Source organism: Protomyctophum bolini (assembly GCF_963924005.1).
Source record: "Protomyctophum bolini genome assembly, chromosome: 4".
In the NCBI taxonomy this organism is placed as follows: Eukaryota; Metazoa; Chordata; class Actinopteri; order Myctophiformes; family Myctophidae; genus Protomyctophum; species Protomyctophum bolini.
The window spans coordinates 25,363,781-25,389,623 of record NC_137865.1 but is presented as its reverse complement, the minus strand read 5'-3'; the positions used below and the strand labels follow the sequence as shown (position 1 = coordinate 25,389,623).

The 25,843-nt window shown below is 45.3% G+C and overlaps 1 protein-coding gene across 4 annotated transcripts in view; it reads left to right on the top strand.

The window, feature by feature from the left end:
* The window catches only part of banp (BTG3 associated nuclear protein), a 46,850-nt gene that overhangs the window by 11,472 nt on the left and 9,535 nt on the right, over positions 1–25,843 (top strand). Inside the window, exons 7-11 of one of the 4 annotated variants that reach the window (XM_080761774.1) lie at positions 429–668; positions 4,045–4,179; positions 6,846–6,973; positions 9,320–9,391; positions 12,001–12,045. In XM_080761774.1, coding sequence (XP_080617900.1) covers positions 429–668; positions 4,045–4,179; positions 6,846–6,973; positions 9,320–9,391; positions 12,001–12,045 — 620 coding nt within the window. Of the gene's footprint in view, positions 1–428; positions 669–4,044; positions 4,204–6,842; positions 6,974–9,319; positions 9,392–12,000; positions 12,046–25,843 lie in introns of all 4 variants that reach the window. The other 3 variants (XM_080761773.1, XM_080761772.1, XM_080761771.1) reach the window with 3 other exon arrangements.

Genomic DNA, 25,843 nt, shown 5'->3' with positions numbered 1-25,843 from the left:
ATTAGCAAGGGAATGGGCTGCACAATATATTGTTATCGTATCGTTATCGAGGTATGAACATGCACAATATCAGTATCGCAACAAGGCAACGGTATCACGATATAGATATATCGTCCACTTCTAAAGCCTGTTTTAGCCTGTGCCCCTCGGAAAATAAACCATCATTCCGTTTGTCCCTCTGTCCTGTTGTAGCCTGGCTCCAGCCCTGAATCGCTAGCCACGCCCATTAAGATAATATGTTGCTGCACGATATATTTTATCGTATCGATATCGAGATATCTGCCATATATATCGTGATATGAATTATGTCGTATCGTATCGAGATATCTGCCATATACAGTATCGTGATATTAATTTTTGTCCATATCGTGCAGCCCCGTTCCACAGCTGTGTTTTAACATGCAATTCCTCCTTTTTGCCCTCTGTAGATGACTACCCATCAGGCACCTGGCTGGGAGACGAGAACAACCCAGAGATGCGTGTGCGGTGTCCCGTATCACCAGCCGACATGCTCCATATCACCACCAACTGCCGTACGGCGGAGAAGATGGCACTGACACTGCTGGACTACCTGTTTCACCGGGAGGTCCAAGCCATGTCCAACCTCTCCGGACAGGGCAAACACGGGAAGAAGCAGCTGGACCCGCTGATGATCTATGGCATTCGCTGTGAGTGTCGCCATGCATGCCACCAACTTGTGTTTGATTTGTCCTCTGTCATATGACAAAATATGAATCAGGCTTTAGGCCTGACCTGCTGCCACTGACTACTACATACATCATTCTATGTTCACTTTTAAACTACTGGTCACTGGACTATGCCCACATTGGAAAAAGAATGACAGGGTCTATGTCACAGAGTTTCTTTTTCCTGTGTGCAACATATGTTTTGAATTGTTTTGAATTGGGGGCGATGCATAATTACGCTGTGCTAGATACGCCAACAGCATGACAAGGCACTCTGCTTGTATTCTGTGCTTGCGTGTGCACATCTGGTACTTTTATCTAGTCGCTGAGAGTTTAAACCTTTTCAACTGGGTGTTGAGAAAAATAAAAAAACAGTTTGGTGGACACGTAGCATAAAGTTATCAATGTTTTTGTGATAGACTTTATATGCTAAGATGTGCTAAACGCAACCTTACATCATGAACAAGTCTACATTTAGAGGTCATATTCTGTTGTATCCCTTATGCTCTTGCTTAGGAACTAATTCCCAGAAATGCATTTTGATCTTTCATATACATAAAGCATTATGCAGACGGTTTCATAACGGATGTCATCAAGTATCTCTGAGCAATTTGACCAGCTTTCCAACTTCTCAGCCAAGAAAACCAACTGATAATTGCTGGGGAAGTGTTCAATAACCACCACTAATCAGTAGGGATGCACGATAATTATCGTCCCGATAAATTTCGACCCGATATTAGCAATTATGACGTCATCCCGATAAATTCGATAACGTTATAATAGCGCCGATAATATACTTTATATGGGCTCGAAATTGCGATCATTTTGGACGCAAATGCGCCTGAAATTTTATCTGTGAGACATAAAAAATATAGTTGGTAGCAACTATGGGACTACCAATCATTTCTGTGGTGCGCCCAAACGCTCCCCGAGTCGCCAATCTCTCCGGAGGAACGGCTGAGACGAGCGAGAGAGAGACGCTTCTCCACTCTGTCTGTTGCAGTGTGTAGTTCCATAGCAGGCTAATAGCCCCGCCTGCTTCTCCTCTCTCTCTCCCCTCTCTCATTTCACTCACTGACTCGCATTCATACGAACGGTGACTGTCTGGCTCTGAGCTGAGCAGCTGACGAGCGCGTATTGGTGCTCGTTCATTCATCGCGCTGTTGAATGCGTGTCACTCGTTACCGGTTGTAGTTTATTAATTTGCTCCAGTTGTGTAGCATTGTGAAACGCGACGCGACCGTTTTGGTTGAGAAATGTAGAAGTAGTAGCTGTTTGGCTACATGATGCTACAGACCATGCTAATGACTTATATGCTAACAACAACGTCTATCACTGGAACTTGGATAGTGTTGTATTTGTGTTTACACACGCACACACACACAGACAATAGTGGTTCTCAAAGTGGGATCCGGGGAGTCAGAGTTTACAAATGGAACGAAATTGACCCTTACAGGTCCATTTGGTTCCATTTGTACCCTCTCAGAGTTGACATTGATTTCACGATATAAATAAAAAATTATAAATTGAGGTCCCTTATGTAAATGGCATTAAATGGGGGGTCAGTAGTAGCCTAATGCATGTCAAACTGGGTGTCCTTGAAATAAAAATGATGAGAATCACTGCTAGAGCCCTGGCATATATTTTCAAATGGGTGTCTGTGGGCTAACAATTTGGGGTCCTTGGCTCCTTGACATGGAAAAGTTTTGAGGCCAACTGACCGGACACACACAGACATTCACAGACATTATATTGTTGTTTTTATTCATTTAAAAAAATTCACACCTGTGTGAAGTGAGGGGCACTCTTATCATCATACGTCATCTGGCCAATCACAATTTGCTCTGTGACTCCCAATTTATATTGTAAAATCAATGTTATTTTTACTCTGAGAGTATACAACTGGAAATGTTCCATTTGTACACTCAGAGTTACAGACCCATAAGGGTCCATTTGGTTCCTAACTATATAATTTAGCTGGGGACCCCCTGGAACTCCCTCAGGTACCCCTGGGGCCGGGGGTCCCCGAACCCCACTTTGGGAACCACTGATATAGCCTACTATACTGTAATTGCTTAGGTCAAAGCTGTGTTACATGTACCGTTACTCACTAATATGTATTTTTTATTCATGTCTATATATTTTTATTATCGGTTATCGTATCGGTATCGGTCTTTTTGAAGCAAGAAGTTCTCGATATCGGTATCGGTTTCAAAAAATCAATATCGTGCACCACTACTAATCAGGCTATCTTGATCATCTAAATGTTCTTAATGGAGTTCAGTGAGCCAGGATATAGACCCCTCCTCTTCTCCCCACAGCATTTCCTGAACCCTCTGGTATGAAACCTGAACTTCACCCGTTCCACATTTCAACCCTCATCCCCATTACGAATCAGTGTATTACCGCCTATCAGAGACACTGACCCGTGCCGCATAGCTCCACAGAATTGTGCACAAATATGGGCTGCAATCTGCAGGGCAGGTTACAACAACACACATTCATCATTGCAAACATGCATTAATGTGTAACACATTTTATTACATACCAAACTCTAAATGACAAGCATATGTTGGTCACTGTTTTCCTAACGGGGCCATTCTTAATTCATCAAGCTCTTTGATGCATATTTTCCCGAATCGGGGGACGTGGCAGAGGGTTATTTTGACGGGAGTTCTGTGGCGATACAGTATATGCTTAAGAAGGTGCTTATTCTTGTGCAAAAAGATGAGATCTATGAGGATGAAAAAGATGAGATCTAGGAGTTGACCGTAGACCCTCTGCTGGAATGATTATGAAATGGAATCAAGGAAAAGAAGTTCTGTCGAGCATTTTCCTGTAAAGTGGTGATGCATACTTGTCTATTCTAATGTGCCAGTTTATGTACATAGTTACAACTACAATTGCTATGCTACCCACGTTTCCCCTCAGCTGTGTGGATGTATGTGCACGTGTTATTATTAGAGGCAGATACGGCTTGACATTGAGGTATGTGAAGACTGGATTAGGGCTGGGTGACTTCCATGTGACTCGTGCCTCGTTCCTGTAAGAGAGAGGAGTGAATACGCACCTGTCCTGCCTGCCCACACAGGTTCCGTCGAGTGTGTAGGGGAGTGTGACACTAACCGCTGCCTGTCTGTACCACTCCCCGCCTTTCTGTCTTCTTTCGTACCCTCAGGCTCTAGCCGCCCCTTGAGCTGATGTAGAAATGAACTGTCAGGTCGGTTGCACCCGACAGCTATTAACACTTTCATAGACAGACTCTCAAGTCAGTGCTGTTCCGCACACTGCGTATGTTTCAGGAGGAGAAGGGGGGCATGTTCCACATGTTGACCTTTGACCCTTCTTGTCCCCACAGGTCACTTGTTCTACAAGTTTGGCATCAGCGAGTCCGACTGGTACCGCATCAAGCAGAGCATCGACTCCAAGTGTCGCACTGCCTGGAGACGCAAGCAGCGCGGTCAAAGTCTGGCCGTCAAGAGCTTCTCCAAACGTACGCCTCGTGCAACAGGCACAGGTATCATGCCTGTAACACAAATAGCAAACATAAGCACACTCCCACGATATTTATTTATTTAGTCAAGCTAGTGGAAGTGTGTGCATAACATTGGGTGACATCATGTGTCACCCAAGTTTTGCTACCGCATTCAATTCCAGTGTGATACAGGTGTACAGAGGGTTCGTTGGTTTGTGCCTATACTGTGGCAAAGGGTAGATTGCTTTGAAAATGCCTGCCAGGGGCCACCATCACACACGCACGCACGCACGCACGCACGCACGCACGCACGCACACACACACACACACACACACACACACACATTTTTAGAAGGCAGTTCAATTCCAATGCAGATGCAGTTTGTATTGTTGCAGATGGTTGTAATCTGCACACAACAGCGGCCTGCTGTCCTCCCCTCTCAGTGATCCATCACCCTTCACCTCTGACCAGGGAGAGTGAGACTGCAGGGGAAACCCAAATATCCTGTGAGCACACATCAGGGGTGAACTGTCAGGCCCCTGGCCCGGCCACACACGCCCAGAAGTGGACAATGCAAACACCAGTTCCGACGACATACACTACACACATGCATTTTCTCAAGCACCCACTCAACCCCACACTCCCCTTAATCAGAGAACACGCTAATGGACCGGAAAGAGGGGGAATCTTGTGCCTTTAAAAAAAATACATCATTTATCAGTGGACCGGTGAAGAGCGCTCACACCGACAGCTGTAGTCTCCACAAGCCACCTGGCTGTAGCTTCTTTCTCTCTGGCAAACGATTGCACTGGGGATTATTTACTCAATGCAATGCTGAAGGATGAGGAGGAGGAACAGCAGTTCACCACAAGAGTAATGCATGAGAGATACTGATATGTCAATTTTGGTCATCCCGTTCATGCCTCATGTTTTTCCATTGTGTCTCACAAATGGTCGACAGACGGCCTTTCTCTCTGGGGTTGTGGGAATCCTGTATGAGTGTATGTGGTTCCATTTGTACACTTTCGGGAAATTAAAAAAAGAATAAATTAACGCTGAGGATTTTACTGTGAAGTTCCCCCAAAGAACTCATTCACTGAATCATCTTCAGGCCACACCTCCCCTAAATACTCTTTTTATTGCCTTCCATTTAGACATACATAAGGCGTGAATGTGTTTATCTTGCGGGGTGCGGTGCATGCTCTCCTGTCACCTAGCGCTCCTATCTACCTTCACAGTTGCCGGGCCGGTAGGCGGGGCTTGTGGCAGGGCGATGGGTGCAAAGGTTTTAGACTGCCAGGCTGACTGTGGGTGTTTAGACTGAGGCCAGGAGGTTGTGTTTGTCTGCTAGGCCACGAGTGTGTTTGGACGTCTAGCTGGAGAGGCCTTGTTGTGTATTTAGACGTGTTTGATGAAGTATAAACACGCCATCATCCAGCAGATGGCCTGGGAATTGGCCAAGTCCCCCCCCCCCCAAAAAAAAGAAGGCTTTTACAATAATCATTTGTGGGTGTGTGAAGGCATGCAAGTGTCTGCCTGTATCTCACCACAGAGGACTTATCTTTACTTACTCTTTACATAGTTTCTGCACTGAAATAGTTTACAGTGAATAATACTCATCATCATACTGTATTGCTATTAGGGATGTTAATCGATTAATCGCCGTTAAGAAATTTGTCGATTGAACTTAACTTTTTCTCCGCTTTCTACAATTATAATCGTACCCCCTAGGCTAGGGTACGACATCTGCCATCTATGTACATGTTCGTAGACAACTGTATACTCCATATATGAAAGCGGCGACCGTCAATGTACCTTTTACCATTGCTCCGGTTGCTATGGAGAGCTTCCGTCCTCAACAGCTATGGGATTTTTAAATCCTGCTCCATTATAACAGGATTTTCAAAGACTTACTCTCTGAAGCTTCGAGCGCTGTCCATGGTGAGCTGTCGCACATCCCGACGACCGTAAATCATTTGTGACTTTGTCTCGCATGCTGCGGACATGTAACTGTTTATGACGAGAGCTAAGGGGCATGAGCTACGGCTAACGATCAATGTCCTCACAACAACAGTCCACCTCACTGAATAACCCGGAAATTAAACAAGGATCGTAGAGTGAGAGCGGACGGGTGGCACAGGTTAGGTGTGCTTATGCTTAGGCTTTCATTTTCGTCGGCGAAAGAAATTAACCAGGAACGGTTCATATGTGAATGCCTGAGCTAACGTGTTAGCTCAAGTCTAGAAGTGGGAGTCAACCCTTCCGGTTGGGCGTCGCTCCAAATGATGTGAGGTAGAGCTGCACAGAGTGTAGAGTAGGAGAGTAGCGACAAGCTTTGATCTCGCCGCAAAGCGGGTGCCTGTGGGCTATAGTTCCAAACATCGCTCCTATGGCTGGAACTATCCCATTGAGATAGAATGAGCACTTCCGCATTCCATTGTTACAATGGGAGTCAATGCTAGTGTCGCCACTCTCTTACTAGATTACTCTGGTGCTGCACTAAGGGGGGAGAGGAGGGACCGGGGCTGACTGTATTATTTCTGTATATCAAATGTAGATTTTTATGTTAGACATTGAGGAAAATTAATCGATCGATAATGTTATCAAAACGTATCAACTATCAATTGATGAATTAATTGATCATTTCCATCCCTAATTCCTATATGTTTGTCTCCATAAGTAGAAGCAGGCATAGCGGCTGAAACGAATACGACTCACATGGAGGTTTCTAACCAGCAAACCCTACACTATTCCCTGGCCAATCAGCAAGTCCAGATCCATCGGATTGGAGAGGATGGGCAGGTTCAGGTGGTGAGTGCCAATAACCTATCTTTGCTGAGCTGTTTATGACACTATGAGAGTTTGAATGGATGGCCTGTGTTTTAGCTGTGATGATGCTTTCCGTTCCTTCACTCTCTCAAGAAAATTCAAGTTTCCCTTTTTTTTGGCATGTCATTATAGATGGAAATTTCACGTCATCTTGTGAGCTTATAGCTCAGCTATTTTTGCTATTTGTAGTGAGATTAAGTATGTAGGGTATAAATCTTTAACCTTTTCAGAAAATCAAATTTTCTTTCTTTCTGTGGCCTTAATTTTTTTGTTCTTTTGCTATTAATGTTCCTCTTGTTTTTAAGCTGTTGTCATGGTAAGGTCCTAGAGAGCAGGGCTTGTAATGCATGGGGGTAGATCTCACCACCCACTGCCGAGACACGTACACAACTTTATAGGACGATAGTGCAACTCATGTCAGTGTACCATAGGAGTGGCTCCTGCTTGGGGATTGGACGACCTTGTACAGCTGCAAGGGTCAGAAGTCAGAGCCAGGCCCACAGCATTATGACTGGGCGAACAGGAAGTAACTGGTTCTACTGCTCAGCCACACAATAGACAACCTTAAATCCTGGGCAGTTTGTTTTGGGTCTTATTCTTAGAGATTTAGCCTGATGCTAATATGTAAAGACTATCGAGAATTCCATCTTTATTGTGGGTTGGAAATTGAATACATCAGCGTTTGGAAGTTGGCGCGGTGTCTGCGTGAGATCATAAAATCTGCATTTAAATTGTCAGATATCGGGTTCATAGTTCACCTCACAGCATGTTATTGCTAACGTAGTAATAGCAGCTTGATTTTCTCTCACATATTTACTGTAGATTCAAACAATAAATGAAGGAATACACACAGCTGGTGGGGCAGAGAGCACATCATGGAGAAATACACTTAGATTATCTTGTCATAGTGTTATAATTAACACTATTGTTAAAGTAATTGTGTTTATTGTATGAAGTTCTGGATCTGAAGGCAGGCGATATGCACACTCATTGGTGCCTCCAGGACCCCTCTCTGCTGTGCTGACAGTGCTGCAAAGCTGCCACGTACATGACACTGTTAATTATGTTAGCTGATATTAGCTTACAAAATCATACAGCAATGTCTTAACCACATTAACCCTGGCTTCCCTCTTTTGGCCATTTTGTTTTGTTGAAAAAAAGTAAATATAGAAGCTCACAACGTGACTCCATGCAAGACCTTGTGAGCTTGTAGATTGCCTATGTTTGAATTGCCAAAGTATAAAGTAGGCCTTAAAGGAGAATTCCATGATCGAAGGCTTTCTTACCTTTATTTGTAGTTGTTACAGACAGTACGTCCCCACCAAAGAGGTCCAAGTGTTATTTTGTGCAAATTGTGCTATTTACCCTAGTATAAGCCCTCAATGAATTGAATTGAATGGGGGCATTATGGTGTTTGCTTATTTCCATCGCTCAAATGTCATTTCTTTTAAATATATCCTCTCTTCATAATGTAAATAATATCCCAAGCGGCACACTTTACTACTTATTTCGATGGAAATAAGCAAATTGGCACAAAAACCCAACCCCCAATGAGGGCTTATAATAGGGGAAATGGCCAATTATGCACTTTTGCATTATTTTGCTAAATAACACCTAGACCTCTTTGGTGGGGACGTAACAACTACAAATAAAGGTAAGAATGCCTTCTAGCATGGAATTCTCTGACTTGATGTGAGAAATTAGGGCACAGAAATAATTATATAAATATATATATTCGAGCCTGCAAGGGCTCGAGATTAACGACGTCCTGGGGAATATAAATTATGTATTTTGGTCTATCATTTATCTAATTTGGGCCGGTTTCGGGACAAGAGGAGTTTTAGCACTAAAAAAGCACATACGTGCGCACCGACGGGCAGTATGAGACTAGCAGCGCTGCATAAAACAGACTGACACTGCAACTAGTCCTAGTAAAAATGACTAGAAGTGAATGCCCTAGGACCTAGATCGTGGTGTTTTATTGGTCCAAAGTTCCTCACCCATTTCATATTGGGTGAGGAAGTGTGAAATTATGCTTTGGAGAAAAAGGAATTTGAAGTTTGAAGATACAAAACTGTCAAAACTATACTGATCTAGATTGTATTCACTGGGTAAAATAAATTATCCCAAATTATCATTGGGACGTTTTTTTCCCGGGACTGTAATTTACTTTGGGACTATTCAAATTGTATTTTGGGACGGTTCTGGGACGTTGGTGATAAAAGTTAGTCTGGAACCCTGCACTCTGCATGGGGGATGCATGGAGATTAAGATCATACCGTACATTCATTCACCTTTGTCTTATTCTTCTCTGTGTTTCTATCTCAGATTCCACAGGGTCAGCTGCACATTGCCAATGTGCCACAAGGAGAGGAGGTGCAGATCACACAGGACAGTGAGGCAAGTGTGTGTGTGTGTGTGTGTGCGTGCGTGTGTTTTAGAGAGATAAAAACACCTTGCATCATTTTTTTATTCTTTTCTTAATTTCACTTATCACAGATCACATGACTACCGGCCCCACACATGTATAGCGTACATGTGTGGATTCGTCTATAGCGGATAGACAAATCCACAGAGCACTGCCCTGTAGATGTCATCAATAATGGTCAGCAACTCTACATCTGACCTCAAACCCTTAGGTCTCTATATATGGATATATGTCAGAACTAGAGTTCTCAACAGGCCCGAAAATTAAGGCCCGGCCCTCATCAAACCCTGTACACTCAAGAGAATGTCCCTATTGTCCCCGCTACCACCCTTAGATCTCCATATATGGAGCTGACCGGTTCTGACATTCCATATGTTGATCTGACCTCATCAAACCCTGTACACTCAAGACATTCTCCTTATATGGCCAGTACAGAATTAATTCCATGTTGATCTCACCCCCCCCATGCCAAAGCGCCAGTGCTCGTCCAGCAGTCTTCCGTCAATGAGGCGGATGCATCTCGCCCTTGGGTGTCTTACTGGTTAAGGAAATGTTGTCTCCAAAAAGGAAGGCTGTGGGTGTGGGGTGTTGTGCATGTTGGAGGGTATGGCTGTATAAATTACCTTTGTGTTGACAGCCCAGTGACAGGGTGTCATTTTGCACCATGCTCCAACCAGACTTATTTTGCGGCTTATTGCCTTCCTCTTGGCAATAGCAATGCCCGTTGTGTGTTGAGTGATGGGTCACTTCACGTCTATGCAAGCCCTTCAGAACTGATTGCCTTTATTTTACAAACTTTTCAACCCATTTCCATTTCCAGTGATTTCATTGATGGGTCAAAATGTACTTCACCCACATTGAAAACAAAAGAAAACCCTAACAACACCATTAACTGTTCAGCTCGACTCAAACTGTGTTCTCTTCCAACCAGGAAGAAATGGAAAGTATTAATCTGCCTTCATGCTTCTGTCTTGTCAGTCATCGTGGTTACTTGTCAGCCGCTGTCATCCCAATGAGGAATGGGGCACGCCAGCGATAGCTGACAGTTCTGAAGTCATTAGGGAGCTTGCGCATGAGCAGATGTTCTATATTAAGAGTGCCCAAATGTTTATATATCTTTGTACATGTGCAGAGGTTATTACATTTGTTTCCACATAATGCCCAGATGGCTCGTGTCCCCCCCACCAGACAGCCTCGCTGTGCACACATCGACACGGCCAGCCAGCCGAAACCCGCGAGAGTCCGACTCCAAAACCGCACCAAGTGCTGCCTCAGCATCATTGTTAATGATTTTAAAAGGATGTGGGGGAGAGAGAGATTTATTCTGAGGCGCCAGTTTGTGCACAACATGTCATGCACACACAGATGCACGTGCACATACATGCATGCATGTATGTGATGCACATCGCAAGACGGGCATTTCAGGGCAAATGCAGTTGTCACATTGACTGCGCATTTTTCTCATCTACCTACCCCGTGTACTAAACGCGAGAAGAAATAGCACGATTGAGTGAGAGAGACAGCAAGTATTGGAGGCAGAGAAGACTAAAGCCTTTCCTGCTCTTTGTGGCTGAGGCCAGCGACGCCCCCCTCCCCTTCCCTGCTTCCTACTCAATGATATTGTTTGTTTTTCTGGAGTTCAAAGCTTAGCAACAAAATCCCACTTCTCCCAACTGCCAGTCACAGAGTGTGTTTTCATTAGGAACGGGCCTCTCGCATCAAAGCTGTTGGTTTCAGCACACTCAGAAAGGAAATTACTTATTTAAGAGATCACTGTGCCTCTCGTTCCTCGTACACATACAGACGCTGTATGTGTAGTGTACATGTAATACAATTATGGAGAAAAGAAGTCTGAAAATAGTCAACAGTAGGATAAATGGAGGTTATAATGATGCCCTTTCTCACGTGGACATTTTTATTTCAGTGTGAGGCAACGGAGAGGTTGTTAATCTCGGCACATCATTAGGTTGTGTGTGTGTCGGTATGTGGGTGCGGGCTACGGGAGTCTTGATAATAGCCAGAAGTGACAGAAGCGTTGACTTCACATACTCGGGTATTGCATGCAGGCATCCTTTCCATTCCCTTGTAATGGAGTGTAAACAGAGTCCTCTTGTCCGTGAAACAATGCATGGTCCAAATCTGTAACAACAATACTCGCATCATGTTTGCCACTAACAAACCATTTGTTATTGTTGATGGGTTCAGGCAGGGGTTCATGTTCGGAATGGGCTGTAGACTGAAGACAGCAAGGTTACATGTGGCAGCTACTGGTCTTCATGTTTAGCACCCTGCACAGGTCAATTACGTGGGGCTCCAAGGTGGCCAGGTCTGCGCATGCAGAGGAAATGCCATGCAAAAGACTGCACAGTGTTTCCATTTGTGTTCTCTAAAGGTTTGGTTGTGAGCACCATCTGTTTACAATCCAGAAAATGATGTTACATTTGATATGCCTGTGCTCCCCGTTATGGTGAGGACATAATGTGTTGTGAGATTTGAATATGAGCATTCAAATGTCCCTGTGCATGTGAGATTATGACATCGGACTGTTTTAATTTACCGCAATCTCCACTTTCTTTCTCAGGGTAATCTCCAAATCCACCAGGTGCATGTTGGTCAGGATGGACAGGTAAGAACACACACATCCCCCCCCCCATACACACACACACACACACACACACACACACACACACACACACACACACACACACACACACACACACACCATCATGTGTGTAGTCACACACGCAAAACTCTATTCCACTTATAAGCTTGACTCATTTGCATTCCACTAATAAGCCGCGCTCCAGATGGTGAACCATGTTCCCGTCTCCTCAGCAATTTTCATGCATTTTGTGTATACACCACAACTACTCACTGCAAGTAGTTGAGACTAAATAACATTAGGGTTAAGCGTGTGTGGCTTTGTGGTATCAGAAGAGCCAGTCGGCAGGCCTTTTGGGCAGATTGATACATGGGCCTTCGTCAGATCTTCCATAGCTGACTCATCGTGTGCCTGATGCCACAGCGTCCTGTAGCCTCTGGTCTGTGTTGTTCTGCTGATGCATCAGCCATGGATGGATATGGCTGGGCAGCGCTCCATCGCCCCCCCCCCACCCCTCCATCATCCCCCCACCCCTCCAGACCAAGATAAAAATCTCAAAATCTTTTTTTTTGAGGGGAGCTAGCCCCTCCTATATACAGCTTTTCGTCCCGTCACGCCTCATATGTGCTTGAAGTGAAATATAACGTAAATTTGTGGCAACACGAACATCAAATGCCATTGACAATGAAAGGAAAATGTACGTCATATGTAGACGAGCAAATAGGTTAACCAATCACATAAATTCAGTTGTCATCTTACATGATCATGGTGAAAAGATGCTTTTTTTAAAACATTGTATCATGGCTAAAAGATAATAACATAAGTTGACAAATTAATTCATGAAGAAGTATATACATTTTTTATTGGATGATGTATGACGACAAGAGCGCCCCTCACTTCACATGGATGTGATTTTTTTTTTAAGGGCCACACATTCTATAATATATGTTAATTTAACAAACTGAAGTGGACATTTGTTTCCATTTGTGCACTCACCCATAAGGGTCCATGGCGACCCCCTTGTAGTACCCGGAGGGCAGCCACCACATTAAGAACCAGTGGTTTAGGCTATATTATGCACAGGCACGTAACCTATGGTTTGCTTTACCCATTGGCTTGTGTTTGGAGTGGTTCTTTCTGCTCTCCTCTCCCGTGCTCGCTGACTCTTTAAAAAAACAAAAAATTATACATTTTTCTAAATGTTTTGGACTGAAGTAGCTTCCTGTTTTTCTGTTCTTGCCTCCGGGATTAAAGGGGAGTCTCTCGATCAAAGCGGTGCAGGCCTGTGTGTGTGTGACCATCACAGATCACAGATGGGCGCCGCAGATGAGCACATTATTTCATATTCATGACCTCATCATGTGGGTCTAGGAAATAGAAGCACGGCTTTAGGGGAGCTCTTTCTCCCCCCCTCTGTCTAAAGGTTGCCACGGTTTGGATTTGCTCTTCAGTAAGCACCAGTGGTCGGAATGTTGACCGCTGGATTAGCCAATAAGAGCTGCCCTTGGCCTCGATAAGCCAGGCGGTCGGCATCCATTTTGCTTCATGCTTCAGTTTCTGGGGTGAAGAAAGACTTGGAAACCAGCCCACTGTCAACTCAAATCAAACTCTGGAACGGCATGCACAGTGGCTCCCATGTGCTCTATTGTTCTATTATAATTACGATTAGGATCTATGTCATCCAATTTATTCATATGTTTTAGTCGCCCTGATGTGTCCTGGCTGTGTGTGTGTGTGTGTGTGTGTGTGTGTGTGTGTGTGTGTGTGTGTGTGTGTGTCTGGACACATGTTTGTTGTGTCCAGACAGTACAGTGTGTACTGTTACATCTGCTTTATATGAGAAATTGCATTTAGTTTTATTGTTTTTGGAGTTTAGATATGTGTTTTCAATCGATTACGAGGTAATCTGTCCGCATCCTCACGTCCGTCTCTCTCTTCCACAGTCACACTCTCTTTCTTGTGTCCTAAAATAACCTGCTCGCTGAGCGTCATGGCAGCATTCCTGTCTGTTTCTGTCTAGGAACTTGGCACAGGGTTTTGGACAAATTCTGGTTCGGATTTTGCGCCACAACAATATTCAGCCGTTGTGCAACTAGGTTCACAAGGTTCATCATCGGACAGGTTTTTGATTTGTGTGTGTGAATTTGCCATGGTTTCTATGAAGGTATCCTGTCTATATGGTAATTGTGCCTTACCAAGAACTGCATGAACACCATCCACAGACGGCCGTATGACACTTTATTAATTAATTTTCTATTTGTTTGAGTGACATGTGGAATGTGTCTAGGCTTTAAGCCAGTTTTATACGTAATTGCGTGCTATTATTGCGCACCAACTATTGCAGATATACCAGCTCAAGCCCACCACACACCGGCCTCCATTATTTTCAATGAACCTATAGCACACCGGCTCCGTCCACCGCGTCGCGTCGCCTGGCGCGCCGATAGAACCAGTTCTATTTTCCAGGCGGCGCCGCGCGGCAACGCGTCGCACCGCAGACGGTCGCAGACGGTGTGTGATGGGCTTCACACAGCCCGTCAGAGCGCAGCAAAGTATGATAAGGCTTTTATCTGTGTCTTGAAAAGACACAGTGGGCCCGGGCCGGTCTAGCGGTCCGGGCACCTAGGCTGCTAATCCAGCCTGACAGTGTGTTGCGGGTTCGATTCCCAATCCCGACGACCTTCACTGCGTGTCACTCCCCATCTCTCTCCCCCATTACCTGTCAGCTTACTGTACACTATCAAATAAAGGCAGAAAAAGCCTAAAAAATAAGAAAAGCCAGTACTAGGAACGGGACGAGGGCGGTTATTCCCCTTGCGATTTCTTTCTTGTTGCCTCTTCCAATAAAGCTTCTCTATTTTCTCTTTCCTTTTAGCTTGAGTTTGATAGTGTCTGTAAAAGGATACCAGTCCAGTGCCAAAACAAACACGTGACTTGTAACCTCGTTTTCCAGGTCTAGCTTTTCACACACACAATGCACGCATGGGTGCACTCGTACACGCACGCGCAGACAGACAGACATACACACACCTCGATGGCTGGATCCCTTTGCCTGCATATTCCCATGGAAAGAGGCAGGAATAGCTCTGTGAACTTGAGCCTGGTGTGTTTTTATGTCATCGATTTAGACGGCTTTTAAAACTGATGGAACCCAGAAAAGGCCATAGAGAGACACTTGAATGCGGCGAGACCCGAGTATGATATTAATTATAGTGGGTGTAGAATATGAATGAGACACATTAGGTTGTTTTCTTGCGATGATTGCTGTCACATAACACAGGCCTCAAATTTGTTAGAAAAACATCAGAAAAAAATACATTAGTGATCAGCTTTAATCCTGATGGGTATTTTCTTCCATGTCTAACTCTGTCTGTTTATAGAAGGGCTACATCTGATGGGCCTAAGCATGATGTCATTGTTGTTCCAATCCAGCGGGATAGTGCTGAGGTTGTGTCAGTAGAGCCTAGCCCACACTCTCTCTCACTTTCTCCCCCCCTCTGGAGGTCGTTTCCCTCTTTACCCCCCCCCCCCCCCCCCATGCTTTTCATCTCCCCGTGCTATAGATAGACGCTCCTCTCCGGCGAGCAGCTGGGTGCTTCCCTCAGCGCACCTCACATCCTCTGCCCTCCTCCGCAACACAGCTGTCGGGTGGCCCCCTGGTGTGTGGGGTTATGATGCCGGGGCAGGCGTGTGTGTGTGTAGTGAAGTATGTGTGTGTGCGTGTGGGTGTGTGCGCGTGCGTGCGTGCGCCTGCCTGTCTCTTCCGGCACTAAGTATGCTATCCTCGATGTTGCAGGTTTCTTTTTTTACTCTTGGAAGTAGGAAGTAATGCTGCGTGTGCGATCATGGGTGAGCAGATCACCAATACAGGTTTTAATCAAATGTGTCTCAGTGATTCAGGGAGCAAAATTAGCCATTGTTTCCATCCATGGAAAGTATAACGGGTATGCAATTTTTTTTACCCCTTTTTCTTCCTAATTTGGTCGTTATGACAATTGATTCCTCCCTTCACCCATTTGTTTGTTGCTGTGTGTTGTCACTGCTGTTGTGTCCTGCTGGCTCACCTGCCAGTGAGGAGTCCCCACCGGGAGGATGTAGAGCCTCCCCGTAGTCCGTCTTAAGCCCATCACACACCGTCTGCGACCGCCGCGCGTCAAAACAGCCGCCTCCATTATTTTCAATGAACCTATCGCACACCGGCGGCGTCCGACGCGCGCTGACGTCTCGCCTGGCGCGCCGATAGAACCAGTTCTATTTTCCAGGCGGCGCCGCGCGGCAACGCGCCGCGCCGCGTCGGACGGAGCCTGTGTGTGTTGGGCTTTACTTCTCCTGCCCAACACTCCCAGCTGACAGGTGCCTCTCCAGCCCGTGGGAATACATGCAATGAATAATATCACCCTCCGCACCTGGCTTCCTTCCACCCAACACGTGTTCGTATATAGACGCTCGACAAAGTCTGATGCACCGCGGTGGGTTGGAACCCCCACGTGTACCCTTCTCGGCTGTAGTAGGGCTTTTACACGACTTTAAAGCTTCAGTCGTGCTGTCAATGCTAATTGCAGACTTTGTCATAATAAAATATACACAATTAATTGTGCAGCCATGGAGGAATTTGACTCCCATATGTAGGATTTGGGTGCTAGTTCAAAACCCTGCTGTAGATTTACTGGTCACAGAGATATCAGTTTCTCTGTAGCTGAAGAAACCGGCGTTAAAACCTTGCAAAGACTTTAGGCTGACCTCTCTGCACCCCCACCCGGTCCTGCTCTGTATCATGACAGCAGATTTATAGCCTGCTACGAGGCAGCAGTGTAGTGGATTATTACTCACTTTTAAAGTGTTTTGTGCATGTCTGAGTGTGTGGATTGAATGTGTGTTGCATTGTTGCAGAAGTGTTTTAGTGTTTATGTCAACCCTGTGCTAGTCTTCACCGTGCGCCACAATTCTGGACAAAGCCAGATCCCTGGCTTTATGCTGTCCCATTAAATGAAAAGCAAAGCCTTTCATGCTGATCAGAGAGAAAGAGAGGATGAGAGAGATAGAGAGGAAGAGAAAGAGAGAGCTTTAAATTAACTGTTGTTTTACTGCACTCCACCGTTTACTTCAACCTGTTATCTAGTGCCCTTCTCTCTCTGCTGTGATCTAACTCTGCACTGATGCAGACCAAATGGAAGGTTTGAATGATGAAAGGAGCGACTGATTATGAGGAGGCGAGGAGGCAAAAAGAGAGACCGCCTGGAAGAGATGTTCTCTGTTGTCCTTGAGTGAAATCTGGGAAGGCAGAGTGGCTGTGAACTGGAAAGGAATATCACTTTTTGTCCCCCTCTCTCTTTTTCTCACACACACACACACACACACACACACACACACACACACACACACACACACACACACACACACACACACACACACACACACACACACACACAGTGACACACAGATACATAAACAACACTTGTGGTATCCAGTGCCAGTATGGGAGCTCTCCCATGTATTAAAATGAAACAAGGGCAGCAAAGCGTGCCTTTCCAGCAAGCCTCTTAGTTCTCACCAAGTTCATGGTGTTCTGCCTGTCTCACACTGACATCCAACACATCTTCCCCTCGGGAGGAGAGCCATAAACATCTCTACTACATTTGCAGACCCTGCCATCGAAGAAGCCCTGCATCACTGACTGATCTTGACCTGGCCTGTCGGGGGGTGGATCCCACCCACCCCCGACAGGCTAGAAAGTGGATGTTGAGTTTTTATGCACTTCTCTTTTCGCTCAGAATCCCCCCGCACACGCTTAAACAAACACACACTCCTCACAAGCACACACGCTGCCCGCATCCAGCGAACCCCTCAGCTTTCTCTTTCTGCCAAGCATATGTTGCGTTGCATCTGTCAGAGCCTCCCTAGCTGCCTTGTTCTGGGTCAGTGTGGGAACTGGGAGTCCAGCGCGGCACCACCAGTCCCACCAGCACCACTGCCAGGACCTGCCAACACAGAACCCAACTACTAGGCCCGGTCAGATTACATCCGTGAGGGTGGTGGTGGGTGAGAGAGAGAGAGAGGGAGGGAGGGAGGGAGGGAGAGAGAGAGACTAATTAGGGGAAAAGGCTGTTTGGATCCGATTTTCTCTGAGCTCATATTTGTGTGTGTATACTCGAGGGTCAACTAATCTAATAGAATGTGAGAAGTAGACATTGTGGGGAAAAGATTAGGAAAAGATTCAGGTTGGAGTCAGGATTAGGGTTAGACATTTAGAGGTTATGTATGTTTAGGAGTTAAGGTTGTAGTTCTAACTGATTTCTACTGAGGATTCACAGTGACACGGTGAAACTAGAAAGAGGCAATTATGGGAAATTGCAAAGTGTGGTTGCCTACATCGCACCCGTTGGAAATGGAATCGCTTTTGGCTCTGCGTTGATTAAGCCACCCTCGACATGTGATTTTTGGGATGCGTGCGTGAATTGTGGCATTTTTTGTAAAATAGGCCCCTCCCACTAACTTCGGAAGACGATTACGGCCGAACGATGCAGAAGATCTAAATTCTGACTGTGCTGTTTTAATCGGATAGGTCCCGAGATCATGTGTACTGAGTTTTGTGAGATTTGGACAAAATCTGTAGGTGGAGGATCCAAAAGTGTGTTTTGAGCATAATTCAAAATGGCGGGAAATCTATCTAGACGCAAATGGGTGTGGCCTATATGGGGAGATGCGTCATGACCCAAGGAAAAACATTTAGATTTTACGACCTAGGTTCAAGAGTTATACCCCAAAAGGTAAAGTTGGCTGTTATAGCGCCACCATGAGGCCAAACGATATATTTCTAAGGTAATTCATTTTAGTAATTAAGTTTTTGCATTTTCCCATTCATGTCTATGGGGAAATTTAATGCACTAATTAATTCATATCAATTAAACTATCCAACAAATGTCTTAGCAAAATACAAGCACACGATTCCCGATGTAGCCCGTCGTTGGCATATGCCTCGAGTGTGGGGGGTATAATGCGCCAAAATAAAGTTTATCTTTAAAAACAATAAGAAAAGGGTAGAAAAGCAATAGTATGGTTGCCATAGGCAACCACACTAATAATAATAAAGTGTTACAGTTACTAGAGTCTGGGCAACCACACTAAATAGCAGATCTACAGGCTCACAAAATATCTCAGTGCGACTCGTGAGCTTCTAAATCGGTTAATTATTTTAGGGTTTAGGGTTAAAAAAAAGAACTTTTAACAACATTCATGAAATGTTGATGTCCTCACAACTATAGTAATGTGTGTGTGTGTGTGCGTGTGCGTGCGTGTGCAGTGTCCAACCGCCGCCAAACACGTCACCTCATAATGGGTTCAGCAAGTTTGCTTCAGCAAAGGTGTGGCAGCTTTGGTCAGCGGTCAAATCTGGATTTGTCATGTTCGACTACACAAAGCAAGATGCTTGAGCAGTGTGTAAGACTCATTTAGACAGGAGTAGTTTGTTGTTATTAGTTCTTGAGCAAACCCTTGGCCTGTAGCACAGGCTATGTAATTGCTCTATTTCTCTCTCTGCCCAGGAATGTTGCTGATAGTGTGCATGGATTTGTTCAAAGTCCTGTAGTCTAGGGAAAGAAGTTAGAGGATTTGTTCAAAGTCCTGTAGTCCAGTTCAAAGTCCTGTAGTCCAGGGCAAGAAGTTAGAGGATTTGTTCAAAGTCCTGTAGTCCAGTTCAAAGTCCTGTAGTCTAGGGAAAGACGTTAGAGGTGAGGCTTTCTGGTAAGAATGGGGGAGCATGAAAGAGAGTTACAAACGAGGAGGTTTTACGACCCTGGCCTGTATAGTGTACGTTTGTCTGTGCGATGCTTATAAGAGCTCTATTAGTGGTAGATCCTGTTTCAAAAGAACAGTGGTCTGCTTTGTGTCCTTGTGGCATCATGGCGGGGAGATAAGAGGTCAAGATCAGGAAATCCTCCACATAATCTGTGCAGCTCTGTGTCTGTCCATTCGTGAGAGACTGTCCTTGTGCTGTGTACGTGTATATTATCCCCACCAGGCTACTACCAAGCATATTGGCACACATTATCTATGTAGTCATGTGATCAAGAAACATCTGTCAGATTTTTCAAAGGTTTGAGGGAGTGGCCCAGTTTGCACAATATTTACACAAATTGGGAATGCAGCGTCCAATTGCCATGAAACTTTGCACGCACGCACATTCCCAATAGGATCTTTCTAATCGGCTTCATGGTGGAGCTATATAGGCCGGTTCACATTTTGGCCTATAACTCTTGAACCATTGGTCGCACAATCAAAGCATTTCCCGCTGGATTCCTTGACTCATGACACCACTCTCTGTAGTCATGAGATCAAGACGTATCTGTCAATAATTTCAGCGGTGACACACAGTCTCCAATGAACAGCTACGTGTGTCTGTCCGTGTGTGTGTGTGTGTCTGTCTGTATGTCTGTCTATCAATCAATCAATCAGTACGGACAATACCCCTGGGTGACCTAAACTATTGAGCTTCACACTGTGAACTACAACTGGTTACAGGTGCATGATTGGAAGCCGAGTTTTAGTGTTCTTTTTGTTTTTAATTGTCCTTTTTTTAATTATATATATATATATGGCACCCGGGTGAGCAGTATGGGCTAGCGCCCCAGCCTGTGTCCTCCGTGAGGAGGAAGCCCAACAAACCTCGGTGAGGCCTTTAGGAGGGCCATTATAATCCACCACTCCTGAATGGAGTGCCTGGTGCTGGGAGTCTGGTGCAATGCACAGGTCCTGGGCCTGGTGAGAGCAGGAGTGGACCTGGTGAGACGTACAGTAGGAGGGGCCCGGACAGGAGTCAACCCACAGAGCCTAGTCCTTCCACGTGCCAGAATTTGGTTCTCACAGTCCCGGCAGAGTAATTCCAGAGCAACGGATTGTGTTGCCTTGCTCATTCGTTGATGGACTGATCGAGGGTAGCTACTGGGACGTAAATAGGGATTTGATCAACCCCGTCTGGGTCACCTGAGTATATATATATAGACAGGGCTCCAGACTAACTTTTTCACAGGTAGCACTGGTGATACCTACCTTTTCAGTTGGTAGCGCCACCACAAATTAGGTAGCACCAACTTTATTTTTTGTATAGCGCCGCAGCGCTGTATTAATACATGACCTTATCACCAAGGCTAGCAAAGGTTTTTTTGGCTGAAGCATAAATGCCTTAAATTAAGCACATAACATATATATATATATATATATATATATATATATTTCTCACTCACACATTCTATAGGAAATTATTATAATGAATTAACCTATAGTGCATTTTTCCATATCGTTATTATCATTTGGCTACTGTATATGAAACAGAATGAAATGAGACCCGTATACCTTCTGCATGGGCATGTTCAACCTAATGGCCAATAAGGATATTTAACACTGAGGTGCCCACGTGCCCACTCTTCCTGCACCCTTTTGCAATGTGAAATGCCACCGAATTCATAATCCTTGCCCACTTTCCTCCTGTCTTTTCTTTATATGGAATGAACATGTGAAAGCTGATATGCTTTTATTGTGAAGGGGAAAGTTTCTAAACGTCTCAGCCTGCATATTTCCATGTGCTGATCTACAAGCTCACAACGTGTGGTGGATGCGACGTGTTGTGAGCTTGTAAATCTGCTATTTTCAGCATGCAACACCGTCGTACGACGAAGAATATACCAGGTTTCACGTGGGAGATGTATTTTATTCGAGGCGATCATGTATGTAGCCTGGCCTGCACACAGCGCTACTCGACGCAAAATAACAAGCTATTGGAAGCTATTTTTCAACAACAAGTTTACCGTGTTTGGGGTCGGGGACGAGGCGCAGTCCCCCATATTATGTTGTGTCTGCTGTCTCCGTGGATTCAGCGACAGCAATGCACAGCATGCATCATCATCCCAGTTGTTAAAAAAAGGGTGCGCTCCAGGGAAACTTATGTAACCTACAGCCGATGCTGAAATCAGTTTAGTTTTTTTCGGGGTTGATCAGTGAGCGCGCCGCCGCTGTTGAACTCACGCGTGTCGTGTGCAGACCGGTGCAGACGGACAGGCAGAGAGAGAGGGAGTGAGAAAGAGAGAGAGGAGGCGCGGAATGAGCGAGAATAAAGTAATATTTTATTATCGCGCTAATGCCCGTGCTTCATGGTTGAGGCTGGGAGTGAAAGCAATAAGTAGCACCGGTGCGACCTCGTTCAAATTTAACTCGCACATTAAGAAATTAGGTCGCATATGCGACCTAATAGGTCGCACGCTGGAGCCCTGTATATAGACCCTCCAGCTTTATCGTTTACTCATGATAGAGCTTCCGTTGCTCCAGACTGTATGACAGAAGTATTTGAAAATTGCGAGTCTGGCAACGCAAGACTAGCCTGAATGAGATGATGTATCATGATAAAAGCGCCCCTCACTTTGCAGGGGTGTGATTTTTACCGTTTTACCGTTGTTTGCGCATGTCGGACTAATGCTCCGTCGGAATTACCATCAGATCCTGTGTGTATCCTAGTCAGCACAGAGGGTGCTAGCACCAGTGGTGTATTCTCTCCCGGGTGGACCGGAGTCTGTTTGACAGATGTGCTTGACTGTGACTCACCAATAATGCAGACCTAGAACAGGCCCTTCCTCTTTGGACCCAAGCCCTGCCTCCCCGGGCCCAGGCCATCCCTCAACATGCCCAGGCCATTCCTCATCATGCATTGGCAATTCCTCAATATGCTCAGGCCATGCTGAGAACAATCGTAGGGCCAGGCTCTACCTCAGTACTTCTCCATGTCTCTAAACGACCTCCCCCTGTCCAGCCAGGGCGCACCTGATGGAGGGGAAAGGAACTGGTTGGAATAACGTGTTCCTTCCATGCGCTGCATCCGGCTGGGGAAACTCCCCCCTGTCAGGTGAAAAGATGCAGCTTGGACATGCATAGAAGGAAGCATTAGGTCAGTTCGTTGCTCTCCCCAGGTTGGCAGAGGAAGTGTAGCGCCCAGGATTACATTAGATAATTGACACTGGGTGAAGAAATCGTGGGATAAAAAACCCCCAATCCCAGTCCCTACCTCAGTACGTCCAGGTCCTTTCTCACCAGACCTATGTCATTCTTCAACATACAGCCAAGCTTCACCAAGCCATGCTTCCATGGTCCCAGGCCCAATCCCGCTCTGCCCAGGCGCATGAACCCTTAAGATTCAACACCAGCAGGATCATGACAGGGACACGGTTTCAGCTGCCTGGCTGTCCATTCCCATGGTTGTCCGCAGACAGTTCCCGAGAGAACAGGACATGAGAAAAGACAACGTTGACTCAAACAACAATACTATGATGAGGACAGTTCTCAGAGCAGTGTTGTGTTTCCTTATTTAATGGGTCTGGCACTTGACAAAGAAGCAGTAAAATGAGTTGAATGTGACAGATGTGTTGTCTCAGTGATTTAGATAATCTAATGGGTTACTAATGGGATGATCTCAGATGACAGATGTCTTTCATGGTCTTTCATTAGAGACCTGGGTCTCACCCAGAGTGCTGGGTGAGGGTGTGGCTGGGTTCTGTTTGTGTTCTTCTCTCAGGGTGCTTTCAGAGCCCAGGGTCCTATATTGCAAATGGAATTTGCAACCTTTGTACTATATATCATCTCTGCTGACTCCGTCTATTCACATAGCAGTACACTCATAGCATAATTGGAAGCATGATAAAGTCATCATCTGAATTTAATACTACATTTTACTGACATTGTAAAAATCCCTATGTTGATCAGAAGGCCAAGCTTGGATTCAGGCTAAAGGCAACTGACAAGTGTTTACAGGAACTCTCTTCCTTTTTTTCAGGGGCCTAACGCTTAATTACAGCTGTTATTTTTGTCATCAGCCCCTTTTGATTAGCTGGTCCTGGATCCAAGCTGGTTTTGTCCAATCTGTGTCCCAGTCTGCTGGTGGGAGTGCTGAGAAGATGCGAGGGAAGGCTTGATTGAGACCAGGTGTCACGTTGTGGTGTAGAAATATTGTAATGGTGTGGGTGGAGATGGGAAGCAGCAGGATCAGTTAGGTACGGGTTGCTGCACGTTTTTATGCAGATTTATAACCAGGAGGCATTCGCTATTTTTTTTTCTTTTCTTTTTTTTGGCTTTCGCCTTTATTTTATTATTGTTTTTTATGGAGAGATAGACAGTAGGCTGACAGGAAAATGGGGAGAGACATGGGGGTGACATGCAGTAAAGGCAGGCGGGATCGGGAGTCGAACCCGCGGCACACTGCCAGACTGGATTACCAGCCAAGGTGCCTGGACCGCTGAACCACGGAAGTAACATAATTCACAAATCAATATCCAAGTTCCATGCCAAACTAATGACATGCTGTCCTCCTTATCCCGTGTGGTATCTTAAATCATGAAAAGAGAAGGGAACACACTCCTATGCTCCAAAAGATACATCTATTGACAACGTTTCGAGCCAAGGCTCTTCATCTGGTCAAACTCTCTTAAACTATCTTAAATCATGTTGCGAGACCTTTAATAGACATCACACCCAGTGGCGAAACAGAAGACAGCTGGGGAAAGGGACGACCGCAACAAGACATTGATCTACGCCCCACGCTCAGTATGTTAATTTTCACACTCCATTGAAGGTTAAACAAGGACTCAAGAATACTGACCACTGTGTCTATGGGCATCTTTACAGTCCAGTTGCGGCCAAAACGTTGTCTTTCTGTGCCGCCTCCTCATTCTCTCCCTCTCTCTCAGTGCTAGTGGTTCGTCCTGGACATCTGTCCCGGCTCAGGAGGGCTGCAGATGTTGTTGACGGCTGTGAAGCCGGGAGGAAGTTCCAACTCCAAATGCTGCTGATTTTTTTTGTTTTTCATTTCCCCATGTGATTCTTTTTTTTTTTAACTTTTTTGTCAACATCTGAAAGAAGAGGAGCCTGTATTCCACAGGGAATGATAGGAACCAGATTAGTATTGCTCTTTTTTAAAGCAAGAACACAAAGTTGAAGGAAAATGAAAAAAGCCTTGTGTATGGTGTTGTTTTGTGTCAGATTGTGGGGGGTATGATGGGATATCCCAGTAGACTTTGGTGAAGACAGGGGGTGAAGCGAACTCTTCAGAGCTGGAACGCACTCACTCTGTAACGGTCTGGTGCACAGCTGGGCCCCAGAGATCTACAGTAGGGAATTGGTGCCATCCTGCATTCAGATCCAAGACATGTTTTTGATTTGAAAAGGGATTCTGACGCAGTCACAGACATCACTTTTGAGAATCCCATGCCTAACGGCGACTCAATACGCGATGGCAATCCAAATGCTCTCTCGTCATTGTCTGAACAACCCGAGTATTGTGTACTCTCATTATTCAGCTTTTAACTGATCTCACGTGAAGTGAAAGTGGAAAACGGTCGGTCAGTTTGAAATGCTCTTGACGGCTTCAGACGAAGACTTGGAGAAATGTCCGTGTTTGTACAGTTGGTTATTGTCTTTCAATCTGGACAACCCAAATGTTTTTTGCATTAGGCTGATGTTGTTGTTTGCTTTTCTGTCTGCCTTCTCTCGCTCTCGTTGCTATATTTCCACACTACCCTGGATCCAATACTGTTGAACCCATTACAGCATCAGTGAAAGATTTTATTCTATCCTTTTCTGAAGGTCATAGCAACTAGCGAACTACAGGGAATTTAAGATGCTCTTGATTGTTCCACGTCCGCCCCCCCCCCAGCTTTGTCAAGGGTGAGCTGCAGTGTTTTCTGACACAGCCCTTAAATCCTGCCTGTCCGCTCTACTCTGCCTTTTTAGTACAGAGGTGGCCAGTCAGCCAACGCTCATTATTTTAGGGCCCCAATCCCTAAAAGCT